At 38.5% G+C, this 18,828-nt stretch overlaps 1 protein-coding gene across 1 annotated transcript in view; it reads left to right on the top strand.

The window, feature by feature from the left end:
* The first annotated feature begins 735 nt into the window (after positions 1–735).
* Positions 736–18,828, top strand: part of LOC104467315 (microtubule-associated serine/threonine-protein kinase 2-like) — a 98,274-nt gene continuing 80,181 nt past the window's right edge. The window contains exon 1 of the mRNA XM_010081049.1: positions 736–890. Coding sequence (XP_010079351.1) covers positions 736–890 — 155 coding nt within the window. The remainder of the gene's footprint in view (positions 891–18,828) is intronic.

Below are 18,828 nucleotides of genomic sequence, written 5' to 3'. Positions count from 1 at the left end.
GCACAGAGCTGGAAATCAATGTCCTGAGCTGTAATCCTGATGCTGCCATGGATGTGCTTTGGCCAAGTCACTTAACCACTTTGTGCCTCAGTTTCCCCATTGCTAAAGTTAGAATAAAGCATAGCAGTGCTGCTTTCAGGCTTAAATAGTTGTTGCTATAAAACACTGCCAGTGCTAAATGTTGTTTTCTAGTTCATGGGTTGTATAATTCATGTTTTCACAGTTGCATATTTCTGTTCTTGCCACAGCCGTGGCGTGGAACCATGACTCCCAAATTGCAGTCTATGAAGGCTGTGATGTAAATGGTCCATGTCTGTTGGTGATGCCGTGATAAACTTTGTTATTTTTTCTCAATTAAAAGTTTTACATTAAGGATTAACAGTGGGGTGTGTTGCAGAAAGCTTGGGAATCACTACCAAAAAAAAAAAAAAAAGGATTTGAATAATTCCAGATTGGAAGATTTTTGTAGCAGAAGAATAATGTTGAATAGATATTAAATTGACTGACAGATTCTTTTTGGTTTGGATGATAATCAAAAGGATGACATTTGACTACTTAGTTTATTGCATTTATTAAGAAGATATAACTTGTAGTTTGGTGCTTTTTTTTTTTTTTCTTCCTTGAAGCAGAAGATGTGATATTGACCATGATCTATTTTTTTTTCTACTGCGGTACCCTGTCAGAATCTCCTCTCCTTTGTACTCCCACTGCCGAGGAAGTGATGTTCAACAGCACATGTTCTCTCCTACATCTGCTCCAGGTCTGCAGTACCTTAAATTCCCGTTTAGTGCTGACTGTGCACTCGTTACTTCTCCTCTAGTATTTTACCTGAACTCACAACCCCAGAGCAATCCGTCTAGTCCATGCTACAGTCATCCTTTTCAGTGGAGGTAAGAAGAGGTGTCAACTAGAAATTTCTAACAGTCTGGTGTTGGTGTAACCATTTGTGAACTTACCAGCTTTGTGGTTTAAGAGAATAATACTAACAGATGGGAACAGCCTTGTAGTTGTAATTTGCTGCCAGCCATTTAGCATTCATGTTGACGTTGCTTGTTGGTGCAAATTTTTCTAGTTCTTGTGTAGTTTGAGGCCCTGTGTAGGGGGGAAAGTAAAATTAATTAAGGAATAGAAACCTGTTCACCTGTGTGTACAAGCAAATTCCTGGTTGTACCTTGTGCTAACTTTTACCATGTGCAACTTGTACTGTGAAGCAAAGGAACCCTCACAGGCATCGCTGATGGCAAGAAAACTAACCTAAAAGTAAACCAGCCTAGACTGGGGTCCTTAAAATGCCCTGCCTAGAATAGCGGGTCTGTGCTAACATAATGCACTCTGTTCACTGTAAATCCCCATTAGTTTCTTATAGAAACCCACAGGCTGAAGTCTCTGTCTTCGAACACGAGATCTGCAAAGTTTAACAAGTAAGATCAAGCCTGCTTTTAGCAGGCTTAAATACCAGCTACAAGAGTTTGTAAATGGAAAACAAAAGTCCAAACCAGCTCAGTATTAAAGTGTTTAAGAGTTTGACTGATGTAGTTTTTCCTTCAGGATTAGCTCTTCCTCCACCTTGTTGTACTAGGGAACGTGTACGGCCATCAGCAGCCCCAGTGGAAGCCCTTCAGCTTCTTCACTAAGAAGAAACTTCATCTAGTGAGATAGGCACAGACAAAGGCTAACGCAAGCTAGAGATCTTTGTGTTTGCGGTTATGAAATTGGAGCTCGGTGGTACCTACTTAAAACTTGAGCCAGCAGAGCTGTCAGAGGGCTGGTTTTGAAGCTCACATGCTGCAGTGTGGATGTAGCTGGTCAAATTTCAGTTACTCATCAGGTGGTAATGCAATAGCCTCTGAATCTAGACTGCTATTTCACGGGGAGATTTCTCTTGCTGGCCAGCTCTGGCAGGAGTAACAAGAAAATGTGAAGTTGAGCTATTTTAGGCATCTGTCCCTCTAATGGAGAGTAACATGTATTACATCTGTTGGGTGGAAATCGGGCTGTCAGCAAAGGAAAGGGGTGTTGCATGTGTCTGTAGTTATTCTGCACTGCCATGAAGGGAGGTGCCTGCCCAGCGTGCTTGCTGCTTTCCCTGCACGTTGGGCAGCACTTGGTGAAAATTCATAATAAGGTGCTCATTCTGCCAGCGCTTGGAGTGAAGTGAAGGGCAGTGGCTAAAGAGCAGTCTCCTAGCATTTTACTGTCACTATCAATATAATTTTAAATAATTTTGGTTTTTTTTTAAAAGCTGGTATTGGGTAATGGTCCTTTACAAGGGTGTTTAAATATGATTAAATGCTGTTTAGCATTTTAGGTAATTTTTTTAAACATGCTGAATGTTTTAGCATGTTTAGCTAATTAACAGACTGGTCAGTAGTAATTAATTCTCAAAATTAGATTATTGTTAAAGTCACAGGTATTGAGAACTGTTCTTTTTAGAGAGGATATCTAATTATTACTGATTATTTTCAAAAGCCTTTTTGGTACTTACTACTCTCTTTTTTTTTTCCTCTGAGAATCCTTCAAATTTCAGGCTTTGGATATGGGTCAGTGAATAATTTTCTCTTTAAGAATAGTTCATATAAAAGTGTTAGTGTCAAATTATATTTCACCGTTACTATGTACTCTTCTTGATAATAATATTTTTCACATATGGGGACCTTCCAGCCATCTGCTCTCTAAATACTGCGTGGTTGATGATTCACAGATACATGGCTCTGTGTAAGAGCTTAGGTCTACTATAATAACTTTTTACTTTCATCCTTGTTGCTTTCACCTGTGCAGCTCTTGATCCTGTTTTATCCTATCTTTCTTTGTTGTAGTTTTGTTTACTTGGTTACGGTTTCCTGCTTGCTTAGAGCAAAGGTTCGTCTTGGCAAGTTACTACTATCGTTGATCTACGCAGCTTAACACCCTCAGGTTGGCCAGGCAGTGGTTCATTTCCATGGCTGTGCAAGTGATTCTAGGAGCTGGTGGAAAATATAACTAAAAAAGTGTATGCCTTAATTTTAAATGTTTCTTACTTTTTACTATCAGTATATTGTGCTTGTAAGTACCTACACAGGTTTCCCCTTCTTGCCTATTTTCCAAGGTGTCGTTGGTAGCTTTAGAAGGATGGATGAAAAGCTGTTGGTGCCTCTGACGTCAAGTGCGTTCTACAGCTATCATGGAAATGCGTGGCTTCTGAAAGAATCAGTCTAATTAAGAGTGCAAATGTTTTATGTATAGCCTTTGAAGAATAGAAAATAATATAAACCTTTCAAAAGAGCAAAAGGAAATGTGATGTGGCATGATTACAATAAAAATAAATTGATGGCAGGTGAAGTAAGACTGCTGTAGTTGATGCAGCTGTGGGTTGGAATTAAGGTCTTGTATCTTTAGGAAGAAAAGAGAATTATGTCCAAAATTAAACTGAAGTATTGGCTCTCATGTTTGGGATCTGGCTTCTACTCTTCTGGGGGTAGCAGGGAAGTCAAATTACTGAAGAAGAAAATGAGGCTGAGTTTCACAGCTGGTCCTCTTCATGAGTTGGCAAATCTGTGCACCCATATCTGTCCTTTAATTGAAATACAGATTTACAGCATTTCTTGATATCAAGTTGCTTAAAAGACGTAATGAATTAATTGTTGTAACTTAGAAGTGATGGACCTTGAGATTAAAGGAACACACATTTCCCTGTTTCAAAAGAATGCTACACTTTCTGTATCACCCTCAGCAAGATATCAACTAGTTGCAGTACTTCAAGAGGCAGATCCATTAGTTTGTGGTAGCAAGGGCGAATGTGTTCAGGTGCTGTATTTCTGGCCTCTCTGGGTGCTGCAGGTGAGGTGAAGTCTCAGTGGAAATTTGCTTTATCCTAACAAATCAAGGGAAGAGTTGTGTTCAGCTGGGGGATATTTTCTCATGCTGCTTTGATTTCATTAATTCATGCCAGTTGTGGAACATGTTCCTATAGGAATATATGGTAGCCATTATTTTTATAGGAGTATTTTCCCTTGGAGATTCTAGCCTTAATAAAGTTAGTTGATAATAACTATTAATTTTTTTATAGCAGAATAGTTTCATAGTTTTTTTTTTTTTTTTAGTTGGTACAAAATTTTCTCATCATTTCTTAATGTGATGGTGGTCAGATCCTTGCTGTCTTATTTAAGTAAAACAAAAAGGGAAACTTAATGTTGCTCTAAAATAGATGGTGTTTGAGTGCAGAACATAATTAGTTGATCAGTATGTAATTACAATATTATGAGTTTTATATAATTAGAATTTTATGGACATCTGTGATATAATTTAAGAATATATTAATTTATTTACATAAACCCCCTATTTTAGGAAACAAGCATTTAATCAATAACTGTGGTAAGTAACAAGACTATATTATACATAGACATTCAACAAATGTACTGGGAAGGTTGCGTGACTTTATTTAAAAACTTTTTCATGTAAGCTGTTGCAGTGGATGAGGGGAGGAAACCTATATGTAGAGCTTGGCTTGTTTGGGTGGACGAGTGCGGTTCGGTGTGCAGCATCCTCGGTCTGCTCTGTTGCAGTGAACAGACGGGCTTCCTGGGCATCAGAGGGTGCTGGGCAGCTCACCTTCACCAGTGGGTGGGGATGGAAACATCCATCCTGTTCGAATGGGTCCTCCTGTTAGATTCTGGTTTCTTGTTTGTTGGGATTGCTGTTGTGTCTTGATGAGGGTCTTGTAACTCTAGTCCTTCTACTTCAAGGCAGGTGTAGAAATCCTTTCCATAGTATAAGGATGTATTCTTGGCACGCACCACCCCAAATCACCTGTGTGTTGGGTTTTGAAAACTACATATATTTTACAATAGCAGGGCAGTACCTGTAAACAGGAGATGTTCCGTATTTTTAGGGAAGCTAAAAAACATTTCAGAATTCAGTCTTGATGAGGTTCTTTATATTTTTATTTTGGAATACCTCAAGGCTTGTCAAGAGTGCGGGGTGGTTTCCTGTCTCTACTTGAATTTCCTTTTACTTTAAAGTCACTTGATACAGGTTTTAAGAGTTTATTTTAGGTAAAATTTTCTATTTGATAAATGTCAGAGGATTAATAAAGAGGACTATTCAGCTTGAATGACAGTTGAAAATTGTTCTGTTTTTGCAGCAAGCGATATCTTCCTGGTTTAGTGCTTGATTTTGTACAGGTTCTGCTTTCTTAAATGCACTAAATAATTGGTCAGAGTTGACTGCAAGGCAGCATAATGTCACTTTTGGAAACAAATTCAGGAATAATGAGTAACAGAACAACTTTGTGAATATATCATTATGCGTAATATGAAAGGGTGAATTTTGAGTAGGTAATTTTTTGGCAACTGAATTGTAATCTACATCTCACATTGAGTGAATGAATGAGTTTCCCAGAATTCATTTCTTTTTTAATGGAATTTTTTCTCTTTATTCCTTTTCCTTTGTACCAGTTATTATTCTTGGGAATAGTTTTTCCCATCTAGGAGATGGAGACTACAGGGGAGGGACATATTGATGAGACCTAAAACTTGACAAGCTTGGATAACTTTTTGTCCTTCATATGTGTCGTGGGTTAAGCTAATTGGAAACTGTCCATGTGCTTGCCACATGGTTGGAAATATTCAGGCATGGTGGCCTGAATGGCATAATTTTTTTTATGTGAAGACATCATGCAAATCCTAAAATCCCTGCATTCTTCCTGGAGTTGCAGTAGCAGAAGAGTTAAACCCTGGAGTTTGGAGCCTGAGGTGTGAATTCTTGTCTCCATTTGGCTGCCCTCCGTGGGACCACTTGTGAAAGATAACCTGGTGGTTAGACCTGGGAAATCGGAGGCTCCCAGGGGGAATATGTACTTGTGACTTCAGAAGTTGGAGGGCTTGAATGTTTGCTAGCCATTTCACCTATAAACCAAGGGTTAATAGCTGTTTTTTCTATGTAATGGTGTTTGAAGGCTGTGATCTGCTGGTACACCTGCCTATGAGTGGACTCATTTACTACCCCTGCGTTCTTCAAAGGGTTTGGGATGGTTGGGAGAGACTAGCAACTTCTAGGGAGGTACGAAAAGCTTGAAGGTTCTTAAGGGACTGTAGTAAATATTGAAGCTTTTATTGTCATCCTCAAAGAACAGTGATTTTGTCAAACAGTAATGGCGTGCTCAGTTCCGTACAAAATTCTTCCTTCCCCATAGTCTTTCCCTCAAAGACCTTTTGATCTTGAATCCGGATACAGAAACAACCTGTGCGCTGAAAGATTCCTGGCACGGGAAGCATTCTGAGAAACAAATGTATATTCTTACAGGCAGTCATGTGTTTGTTATTGTTGATGGACAATTCCATGCATCTTCCAGAAGCTGTTTTTAATTGTACAATGAGGCAACCAGGGGCTATTTTAAATTTTGACTTGGAAAATCAGTGAGTGTGCAGACAAGCCCGTTAACATCCCGCCCTGAAGCACTAATACCAGTGAAATACTAACAGCGAGTACCTAGTGTCAATTTAACAGACTTGAGCTGGGGAGAAATGGAGATTGTATGACACAGCTGATTGCATTAGCACGGGACTATTCCTGCCCATGAGCAGGAGATGCCTTTCAGATCTGTTTTCTTAAAATATTACTGTTTGAAGCCATGAGTTGCAATTTCTAATTTAGACAGATAAACAGTTTAGCGGATCAATATTAAAATGAAAGTGGAAGGAAAGTTTAGAATATAAAGAAGGAAAGAAAATTTCAGGGAAACATTGTACCAGTTTTAAAAATTGCATCCCATTTCAGCTGTGTCTACCAGTCCTGAGCGATGTTGAACTTTTGCCTCAAAGTTAAGCTCTTGTTTGAATATGAAAAACTGTACCATGCCAGAAGACCTGCAAGAGAGCTTCCCCCTCTATAACGTATCCTTCCACGCTCTCTTTTCTATAGGCTGCATCCATCCTCCCCTTTTCTTCACTATCTCTCTATTCTTCTTTTTGATATGCTTGTGCTAGTCCTCCAAGTTCTCTCTTCCCTCATTTATCTTCTAAAACGTTGCTACTATGGCTAGTGGTTATTATTCTGTCATTCAATCTCTTGTGTGGTACTTGAGAGCATAATCTTCTAACCTAGTTTACATTACACTGTCATTATGAATTATTAATGTTCTAAAATAAAATCTTCAAATGGTAATCTTTGCCGTGGTGAAAGAGCTCTGTGTGCTTTTGTTTTCCTTCCTGTCCTTTCCTTTCTTTAGACCATCAGGTCTTTAGAGCAGGGATGTTATTGATCCAGCCGTCTGGGAAGGACTTGCTGTGCAATGAGAGTCGCATTGTCACATCTCTGGGCTGACATAGACATTTATTTATATAAGCACTAAAAAAAAAATTGTGGAAATAATACTTCTGATTCTATTAGAAGACATGCTGCACAAGTAGAAGTGATACTGTATGTTTAGGTTGTAGCTTGGCTGAGAAGGTGAATGTTATTTTTTGTGCTCTCTGTGTTATTGTTCCTATTTTTGTTCCTGTGATTCTCAGTTTGATTTGTCAATAGGTGGGAAATTTAAAATAACAACAGAACAGGTCAAGTTATAATTGTCAGCAAATTTTTAGGGAAAAAAAGTTCAACCAAAAGAAATCTGGTAAAAATCTCTATCAGCTTTCCTCAGCACTTCATTTTAATGCAACTCTTTGTCCATTCTGCTTCCAAGAAATTGGAAGATTCCAAAATCATTAAATATCCAGTTTTCAATGTGGATCAACAGACAAATGTAGGCCAGAAGTGTTTCTTTAAGTCACAAGTGTCTGCATTGCCCTTGCAGAGAACTCAAAATTACTTTGAACAAAATGGAGTTGGTTACAGCTGAATTCATCTTTGACAGAGGAACAGCCCATGGGGACGTGTTCCAGCCTGCACCCCATGCCTTAGTGTGCGCAGCCTCCTCTCATATCAAGATGGATCATAAAACTGTGACTTGTCGCTTCTGCAACTTTCCTCATCTTATTAAAAATAAGGGCAGCTGTAGACTACACCGTAGAACGCCACGGTCTATTTTTTACATGCTGTTGTTGTAAGTGGTTGGTATTGTGAAAAGTACTTTATGTATTACTTTTGCAAGTCATATTTCCTCTGCAGAAAGTACATTCTTTGGACAAGCAGGTGGTGTTCATTTGCGTGCATGATCTATGCTGCCTTGGCTTATCTGTTTGTTTGGCAGTTTGTGTGTTGTGCAAAATAATTTGTTGAGCTGGAAGTATTATTTGCTTTTATTACTAGTTGCTTTTTTGTGGGTAGTGCGGAAGCCTTAATTTGGTTTTGTTAGAAAATATTTAAAAATCGCATACAGTTTGCTTAAATTTTGATATATTTTTTTCTTCCCTTAATCTACAAAATTTGTATAATGCTACATCTGCTAATCAAAATTTGGAATAAAAGAAAGTGAAGATGAATATTCCCATTTATCAACATTTTCTTTTTTTCTTTATATCTGAGATGGTTTAAAAGGTCATTGGTGATGTGGGCTATATAAGTCATGTTTATTTTAAAAATGAGCAATTCTGTTGTATATTTTTGTTTCTAGTTATATTATTTAGATTTATTTTTGCCATTTTTCATGTGTTAGAGCGTAGTAATATTTAGCATTGTAAACTTCTAAATTTTGGTTTTAGTATTTTAAAATTAATTTTTCTCTGGAGACTGCAGAAATCATTGGGAGTCCCATGTCTATCTATTCTGTACTTCATTTCAAAGCAGAGAATTCAGTTTGGACAAATTTATCTTAAATTATTGAATCTGCTTCTGTATTCCAATCCCTACTGATATATAGGGGGACATACAGGTTAGAAGTCTCATGTACAAAATAAATATCTTTGTTAGAAGAGCTTCTAAATATTATGTATATTTTAAGGAATGTTGCTTTTGTAATGGGTCAACATTGTGGATTTCCCAGAATTACTGTAAAACAGTTTACAGTATCACTATGATCTGCAGTTCAGTGTTCCAAGCTTGTTGTGTTCATTCTGTTTTATAGATTATATATTTCTCCGAGGCTCACAACCTTGAGTAGTTTGTCTGCTGGTTGATGATATGTTATCATGGCTTTCCCAGACTTTGAGATTAAAAACTAAGCTTCTGCTGTGAAGATTCATATTATTCCAAAGGAATAACTAAAATATGGACCAATTTCTGTTAAAAGTTCATGGCCAAATGAAGATGTAATTCTGCCTTTAAAACTGGATGAACCTTTTTATCCCTTTTTCTTTTTTTGCATATGAACACTCATGATGTTTCCCAAGCATGGTTTTGATTTCTCATGTCTCTTCTGTGCCATGGCTTATTTTGTAAAGTCTATTCTTATCCCATGCTCTAACTTCATTAAGAATTTATGCTTGAAAATGTAAAATTCATCCTCTTAGTCTGTTCATTACATTAGCATTCCCCTTGCTCCCAGAATAACTCTTCTTAGCCAACATCCTACAAAATAAGCTTTTTGTCTCAGAAAAGCCCTGGCAAATGCAAGGGCTTTACAATATCCTCAACATTTCAGCTGAGCTTAAGTGTGTTAACCAAGAAATGGGGAAGCAAGCTCCGGAGTGGAAGGTTCTGCACTGGAGATTTAAGTTGGTACAAACAGTCTGAATTGTACCTGGAAACAAATCAGATGCCAGAGATTGTTTTAGAGTTTGGGCTTGGTTTGGTCTTCTGGGTAGCACGCTGCCAAAGAGGTGACAGCACTCCCCGCAAGCTGGTTACCCCCTGCAGCCTGGAGGCACTGTGTTGGTCCTTGGCACAGTGTCTGCACGGGGTGCTGCTGTCAGGTGGGAACTGGAGGTTTGTGCTCTTGCATAGATGAGGGGAACCCTTCTTGCTGCTGTGAGCTAGTAGCTGTGATCTGAGTAACAAAAAGCTCTCTCATTGACCCACCTCAATGCAGCTCTGTTCCCTCTCTGTGCTGTTTGCTGTGTTTATTTTACCTTAATTTCTTGTGTGTTGTCTTGGTTTAGTTTTAACCATCCACTGGTAGTTCTTCAGTCCTTTGTCCCCGCATAGACACAAAGTGTGCCAGCCACCTTTGCTGCTGTTTTTTATCCTAATTTGTCCTTTAAGCTCTGTGCTATAGTTTCCCGGTAAAGCCGAGGGTAACGACATCTGCTTTTTCCAATGTGCTTGCTGCAGCGGTCTTGTTGGAAAGGGTTATGGACAATGTCTGTCAAGGACTCTGTGTTACAGTGCTTTGGGATATATATCTGCAAACCCTGTTACAGGTGAATTTAACAGTGCCCAGTCTTGTTACTCAGCACAGGGAGGCAGGGGTGAGAGAATTCTGCCAAGAACTGAAGCTGGTGCAAGTGCTGTAGTCCGTGGAGACACTGATGCAGGTTGGAGTGGCGGGAGGAGAGTTTAAGATACCTTCCTGTTGGCAAATGCTGTTGCGCAATGAATTCATTAACACTGTATCGCAGGTTAGAAAGGAGGTTTTAAGTACATCATGATAAATAATACATGATAAAGATGAAGAAATGCTATGTGGTGGCAACAGGAGGCTCAATCTATGTTTTCCTTTGGATAAATTTTGGGTGGTGAAGAGGAGGGGAAATCTTTGAATGAGGATGCCGAGGTTATAGCTGCACTTGATGATGCTGTATTTCTCACAAGTGTTACCGAGTGTCTTCAAGAACATGTTGGATAAATTGATAGAAGATTTCTGAATAAACGTGAAGTGAGATTTTCAGAACTGATGTTCAGTATTGTGTTTTTCAAATAACATTTCTTATTTTTTATGGCATTTGAATCGCATATTGAGTTTACATTCAATTAAATCAGACAACTGACATTTGAATCACACATGCAGAAGACAATTTTTAAAGAATGTGGATTATAGTAACTTATTTAAAGAGGATAATTGACCTTTCCATGGCATCTGAGCCCAATCATCGATTTTGTAAGCTTGAAATGTTAAGCTTACATTGTATTGAAGTTGCCAAATATCTTACTAGTGTTATTTGGGAAGACTAGTGTTGTATGGAATATTAGCATATTAATAAGTGATATTTTTGTAAATAGAAATACAAAGAAAGAATCGAATTAAATATTAATAGGATTTTGGGCACAATTAACTTTGTGTTTTAGCAATGCTTGCTTCTTCTCCCTATTTGGTAGTGTGTTCCTTTAGAAAATACTGATGGTGATGGTAGAGCTGTAGTTAGTATCCTCTGTATCTAAGTACAATTTTGTGAGAGTTGTGTTAGGACTATGAAATCAGAGTGGTTGCTTATGCTTAAGCTGTGCAGAGATATTGTAGTGAGTTAGATAGCGTTTCAGGCTCTCCGCTCTGATGGCAGCCCCTGTTAATTCAGTCACTGTGCTGGATTAAAGTTACATGAGAAGTTGGCACCTTTTACTCAGGTGCACGAACGCACAATGCCTGATGGCTAATTCTGCCTCAGTTCAGTCAATGTTTCTGGTCCTTTGAATCATTACCTGATGCAGTCACCGGGGTGTTCCCTGCATGTGAAGTGCACACCAGAGGGAAGTTGGGTTGTTCTTCACCCTCAGAAAACTTTGCCATCTGGTCTCAGTTTCACCTCAGAAAAAAGTGTCTTTTGGAGCCGTTTTCCACAGAGGTAACAATTGAAATCTGCTTGAACCCCTGTAGCAGAAGAGCGTGGCTCTTCAGTTCTGCGTTGGCTTGGGGATTTCTGGAGCTAGGGTGGTTTCTGCCAAAAAAGGAAGAAATCTAAGATTGTGTAACTTAGCAAATAATGACACCAAAATGAACCTTAAAGATACATTCTACTTAATGTTTCTGTCAGACTGTTACTTACATGTCTTGAGATTGCAGTCTGCTCGAAGACAGTCTGTTCTTCATTTGCGTAGGTCACTCTTCAAATAATAATGATGCCCCAAATAGCTCAACAAACATCTTCCACGTAGTTTTCTTTTTTAAAGGAACCCTCCTTCTTTTAGAAGCATATAAGAAGAACTTTTTTCATGTCTTTATATTGAAAGACCAAAGTTCTCTGCTGAAGCTTTTACATGTTACACAGTTTTAACAATATTGTTAAATCTCTTCTTTCTCTTCAGTTCATTTGCATTAACTTACAGTAGAACAATTTTCTGTGCTTGTTGGGTATGCCATTTAAAGTTTAAAATAAAATTTATATTCTCTTCATAGAGAGGAGATGTATTTTCTGTTTTGTGACTCCTCAAAACAATGTAGTTTTGCTAGTAAAACGGCTTTAATATCTGGATGTTTCTAGTGAATATTTTGTGGTTTTGAGGCTACTCAAAAAAGTTATGTGACATTTGAAAAAGTGAAGTCTGAAAGTATTGGGTATTTATGTAAGGCGATACAATGTAACTACTCAAGTAATTGAATAATTAGGAAGGTGTGGGTTTTTTCCAATTAGTATTTAATCTTGTTTCCATTGGAAGTTTTCCTTTACCATAATGTGACATAGGAAAATGATCTTCACTTGGAAACTACTGAACAAATTTCATCCTGGTTGAAATATTTTAAAAACTGTAGTCAAGAATATTTTGTGGGAACTTTTGTTGATCTATAGTTAACTTAATGTAGTTAGTCCAAGAGTTTTGACCTTTGGGATATTCTTTTTCAAAATGACCTCAGTGATCTCCATGGTGCCACTTCAAACTTTATAAGGAGTTCAGTTTACTTTTAAAATGACAGGTTTTATTTAAAAGAATATGGCCTTATACCGAGTAAATTTATTTAATGATAAATGTATCTGCTATGAAAGAAGTCCAGAAAGTAATGGGTTTCATGTGGACTGTTTGCCTAATTGTATTCTCATTTTGTGTCAGGCTTAATTAATGTCCTACTGTGGTAACGGTAAAGATGAGAAATTGAGGAAGTCCTTGACATTGACTATTTATAACTGTCCAGTGGATGCGATGTCGTTAGGAGGGCTGTAGAAACTACACATTAGGTCGGCAGAGAAATACTCCATCATCACAGGAGCTGCTAAAATGTTCTGCAGGTGGTCTTTCCTGAAGGCAAGCTGGGCATGAAGTGGAGAAGGTGCATTAGGGAGATTGATGGAGACTGAATATGCTGAAAGGCAAGTGGAAGAATTTTATAAGGAAAGAGGTTTCTTCAGGCTTGGAATAGCTCAAGACCAGGAATTCACAAAGACATATTAATGTTTTTATGATTTAAATAAAATTGAAAGCTCATCTTGTAGCCTATTTGCACAAGTGTGCTATTTTTCTTGACATGCTTTCTGATATGCAGAAGGCTGTATTTTTGAACTAGTCAGAAGCTTCTTGTCCCAAACTTGCAAAATATTTTGCTTATCATGCAGAGGCAGGATTATAGTTCCTTAGAAGGATTTCATTGGTCACTGCAGATGTGGGAAAATCCTTACGCTTCATACTTTTGTTACAACTAAAGCGAAATCTGCGAATGTTGACGTTGTATTTTAAGACATGACCTTTTTTTTTGAAATATGTTTGATGGTTTCATTGTGTTCTTTTGTTTTTCTAGCAAAAACACACTATCTCCAGGTACGGTGTCTTCACATTTTTTTGGTTCTCTGAACTTCTCTGTAGCAAATGTCTGGGGACAGTCCCAAAGTAAGTGCTTTGCAGATGCTGATTTGCAAGGTTAGATTTTTGCTATTGGAAAAGCAGGAATACAAAGTGTTAAACAAATTTCTGCTGTTTGTGAACCAGTGTTACATAATTCCCAAAGTGCTTTTTGCAGTTCTTGGGTAAGTGCTCTGCAGAACCACGTTAAGTAGCAAGATGAGTGCAGGGATGGGTTTCTGATGAAAGCAAACACCCCATTCCCTTGCCCTGCTCAGGGGGCCCTGTGTTCCCCGAGAGCAGGGGAGGATGGACAGGGTTTCACTGGGTCAGTGCTGCCATAGAGCATCAGTCACTGGTGTCCATGGAGAGTGTTCTCCTAAAATGGCTTTTCCTGACTGTGTCCTTACTGTAAGAGATGTGACAGTGCTGGTGCTGAGAACAGTGACACTATGCATGATATGTCTTCAACCGCTGGGTTTTCCATCACTTTTGAAAAAAGAGCCATTAATATAAATTTAGAGGTTTTAGCTGGTTGTCATCTTATTTACCAACTATAAGCAGCCAGGAATTTATTTTTGTTGTGATGGGTTTATTTTGTGAGTTAACTGAGCACTTTTTTTCCTCCGTTATTGCTTGGGAATTTCAAGTCGCGTTGAGCTGACAGAGTAAATCTGAGTGTTTTATACCTTTTCAAAACCAGGTTTTATTGGAATTGGAAGGTCACATAATATCCTGAATATAATGCTAAAATGCCGTTCTTCAGTTTCTGCACTTGATTGGTGTATGTTGTTATGTGGATACAGACATGAATGTGTTCTTTCTCACCAGTAGTGGACAGTGGCAGGGTTTTGTCTGGTTGTACTCTAAAGTAACTTTGTGAAATCAAACCAGAATGTGATTGAGATTCACTTGATACAAATGTTTAAAGGCACTAGAAGAGACAGTTGTGTTGAGCAGAGATTCAGTTCCTGCAGCACACGAAATCCCATTTCCCTGTTCTGAAGCTCAGATGGAAGGGCAGGCTTTGCTGAATCAGACACCGCGATTCTTGATAAATGTATGTATTAAAAATGTGCCATTATTTAATGGAAAGTCATGAAGACCATCTAATTCTTTAATGCGAGTCTGTGGAAAGTTAAAAGGAGCCTACTGGGATTTCTTTCTTCCAGACATTTATGTGTATTTTTAAGGGCTGTATTGTGCATGGAAGGCAGTGCCAGCTGTTGATTGTCATCTTTCTCATGTCTGTGATAAAAAGCCACTCAAGAAGGCTGAAATATGAGAACGTCATTAGCTTTCCTACTGGCAGAAGTGCTTAAAAAAGCCACAATAGAAAGAAAATAGATTGCATATTGAAATTAAAAAAAAAAAAAAAGGCAGCTACAATGAGGTTTTGTTTAGACCCTGGAAAAAGCAAAAACATGGCAAGGAGCTTCTGCAGGCACAAAGAGGGGAAAGTGAACTTGTGGCTGATGTGCAAGGGGGTGTGTGGGAAACCCCTGATGTGCATCACACAAGTCCTGCTTGCATTTTGTTGTCAGAATTGAGCCGGTTGAGTTGTTTTGTGGGCACCAGGTGCTACGTAGGAGTTCATGTTTTCTGTGACTGACGTGCGTGTGGTGCGGCTGACTTCAGGGGGAGAATGGATTTCTGTTTTTAAACTGATCTTAGGTGGCATTGAGAGCTTTTTTTTTTAAAAAAATTTTAAAATCCACTTGGGTTACTTGAGACAAAAGGTGAGGCTTGTTTGAAGATGGAAGATTAATTAAAAAAAAAATGCCCCTGGTGTGCCACATGTAGTGCTGAAGCAGAGGGGCCACCATTTCAAAATAAAAACAGAACTAGGCAGTAAGTGGTGCTCTCTGTGCAGACACAGCTTAAAAACTGTGGGTTATTCAGCACTGCAAACAGAGCCCGGTTGTGGTTTTGCTTGAAAATCTTTTGATTGTATTGGATGAACAGGGAGAGATGTATGTAAAGCATGTATGCTCTGTATACAACAAACTCCAGTTTTAAAGTGTATATGTTACGAAGGGAGTAAATATCTCATTTTGCACTGCCTCCTAAGGTGGAGGGAGGGAGGCAGGGATGGAGCCGGGAGAAAACAGAGGCAGTGGAAACAGCAGCAATATGTACGCTTGCCTGCCTGTCTCGCATTAATGGAACAGCTTGCAAGGTCTACAGGGAATTTGCATTGGCTCTGTCACTGGTATTATTTAGTTCCTTATTTATTGCTAGTGGCTTGATTGTGCTGTATTTTCCCAGCAATGAAAGCTTTTAAAGATCATGTCTGACTCCTTTTGGACAGTGCTGTCCAATTTCTCTCTGCCTGCTACCAGCATGTTGAGACGATCCAAAAGGTAATCTAAGGATTTTGCGAGTAATTCTTATGATGTTTTTCTAAGCTACTTGTTTTAATACTGTTTTGGCTTTCTTTCTTCTTTTTGTAACAGATTAAATCATATTCCTGGTACGTTAGGTACGATTTCTGAATTTCTTAATGATTTGTAATTGTATTCTGTAAAAATCATACTGTACAGATCCACTGATTATTCTTTTTTAAGGTATTTATTTAAATGCATTGTTCCTTCCTTCTCATAGTACGTGAATGTGATAAGGGGTTTGTTTCTACAAAACGATGGAGAGATGCTTTATTGAGAACAAGCTGCTTTAGTATTCAAAGTAGCAAAACAGTATTATGATGATATTGACAGCACTAGGCAGGGCTTGCAAATATTTTGACTTATAGCACTTATAGTCTTCTTGGAGATATTCATAACCTTACATTTTAAATCATTCTTAATACACTTAGCATTTTTTTCTTGGAGATGTAAATATGTTAATGTAGTAGTTAGTAGGGTGAATGTTTGTGTTCATGCTCTGGATACGTATTCATGCTCTGGGTTTTGATAAAATCACATTGAAGTGTGTGAACTAATAGCTGGTATCAGATCTGATGCAGTACAGTGGTGTCCATTCAAGACTGGGAAATATCAACGTAATTATTGTTCATCAGGTGCTCTGTGGAGCTTAACGTATGTAGCCTGAAAACTTACTGGTGAGTATGGTAGGTAGTTAATCTCGACTAAAGCAGTATATTCAGGTTTATGAGTAAATGGTTGCAGCCAGTATCAGAATTTCTCAGCAGTTGATTTGTTGATACAGTTAAAAATCTATGTAAGACTCAGAATATAAGCTTTGACTTGATTTTTAGGGTGAATTTTATTCATCAGCTATCAAATTATGTTAATCTTTTTTAGAGGATTGTAGCTTCTCCATAGTAATATGTTGGGAGGGTTTTCTATTTCCTGTTGTCATTCCACATTTGTGGTTTAAATGTTATCAAAGTTGTCTTCTATGCTGACAGTGATTTTTAGAAATTTTACTGGTGATGAAGAAAGAGTTTGTAAATAAATTTAGATCTTTCTTGCAAAGAATTGCATTAGAGGTGTTATTCTTTTCAAATACGAGTTTTGTGGTCTTTAGCCTGGTTTTTAAAGGAAAAGAGCTTCTTGAGATTCAGGTTGTGTGTTGATCTCTCTGCTCTCAGCAGTGACTTTCACACTCGTTGAGCAGTTGCAGCAGTGGTTTGATGGAGGAACAGAGGTGGCAGAGGTAAAGCTCAGTATTTCCTGATGGATTTCTCAAACTTGGCTTGGGAGAAGAAAGGGAGGCAAATTATTGTCCTGTGTCTTCCTTTCTAAAGGATAAGGTAGGTAGGACTTCAGGTGCTTCTTGGCCACCAGCTGGTGAGAGTGGAAGCAGCACAATGTAATGGGACTTGGCTCACTGGGAGAGCGAGGTGAGATGGGCAGAGCCAGGAGGAGCGAAGGGGTTGAGTACTGCAGGTGAGGGGGGGGGGGCTTTGAAGGAGGACAGCTTGTGGAGCAACTCGTTTATTGCTTCTGCTTGCAGAACTTTGTTTTTCTGAAGCTCACTCCATTCTAGATGGTGCTCAGCATGCATGAAGGTAGTATTTTGTGGAAAAAACAACCCAACAGTTATGGACTTCCATCCAGAATGGACACCTGTAGTGTTTCTCATAATAAAAATAAAGTATCTATTTTCAAAACCTTGTGAGTGTGCCATTTTGAATTTACAATTAGACATCAAGGGCAGAAACAATTTGAGAGATACTAACAAGATTTCAGGTGCAATATTTTGTCAGAAAACCCCCTACTCAAAATTTACAATTCCATTTAGTAGTAGTGTAAGTACAAAAATAAAGAAATTGATCTGTAAATCTGCTGCACATCTTAATGGAAAAGAGATTACTTTTTATTGATTTAATCACATAAATGATTATTAGATATTTCAAAATGATCAAGCAGCTCTATGAGAATTCATAGCAGACAGCTGCTGCGCGAAGTCATGTGGTGGAAATCCTATTTCACACAGCATGGAAACAGCAGCCTTCAGTCAGCCTTAGAAATGAAGTATTTGAGCATGTGTGACAGTTTGCTGGGAATATCACCTTCTGCCATGCTTTGGTGGCAGCCTGCCAGCTCTTTGCCTACTGCCCTGGGGGAAATGGGTGGGCAGGTTGGGCTGGTCTTGCGTGCGTCGTGATAAATTGGATAGTTCGTACAACACAGTTATATTGTGATTCTGGCCAGGGCATTGGTCCTGGAAACGTGTACACATATGTAGCAACTTTGCTCCCAAGAGTGTCTGGGCTATGAGAGAGGTCACTGTATGTCTAGTGTGTTGCAGCGCTGGGACCTGGGCGTTTCTGTGCGTTAATGTTCTCAGGGTCATGGCATCTGGGCACTTGGAATGAAAACTAATAAATATTTTTCCATTTTCATTGGCCCTCTTTCAAAGGATACTGTTCACTTCTTAGTAAGCTTCTTACTTTTAAAAATTATGATTGCAATTTAGATTTCTTCTGAAACATTGCAATCTTGGGCATTTTTAGCAGCGGAGAATTTTTTGCTACATCAAACATTTGATATAATTTTCCTCTGATCTGTTTGTAAAACTTGTGTATGGTCCTACTGCATTTGTGATAGTTTGTGTGCTCTTAATTCTGGCCTCCTCCACCTTTGATTTCTTAGTTTTTGTTTGTGCATCTCAAGAATGGGGTACTAATGGTATTCTGACTACTGTGCTATGGCACATTTCTCTGTGATGATGGCTTCTGATATGTATTAAAAATCCTAAAGGGCTTCACTCCCATATGGCTTTTCCTGCATTAGGAGGCAAATGATAAGGACTTCTCTTTCTCCTCGGTGCATTTTGTTGAAATGAGCCCTCTCGTGCAGCTGGTGGGATTCTCGCTGCAGCTAATGGTACTGTAACAGTGAACCATCTGCTCCTCCGGTCAAA

The sequence above is a fragment of the Pterocles gutturalis genome, unplaced genomic scaffold (assembly GCF_000699245.1).
Source record: "Pterocles gutturalis isolate BGI_N339 unplaced genomic scaffold, ASM69924v1 scaffold4089, whole genome shotgun sequence".
Taxonomy (NCBI): domain Eukaryota; kingdom Metazoa; phylum Chordata; class Aves; order Pterocliformes; family Pteroclidae; genus Pterocles; species Pterocles gutturalis.
Note: the sequence above shows the minus strand (reverse complement) of the source record. Positions and strands in the feature narration are given on the sequence as shown.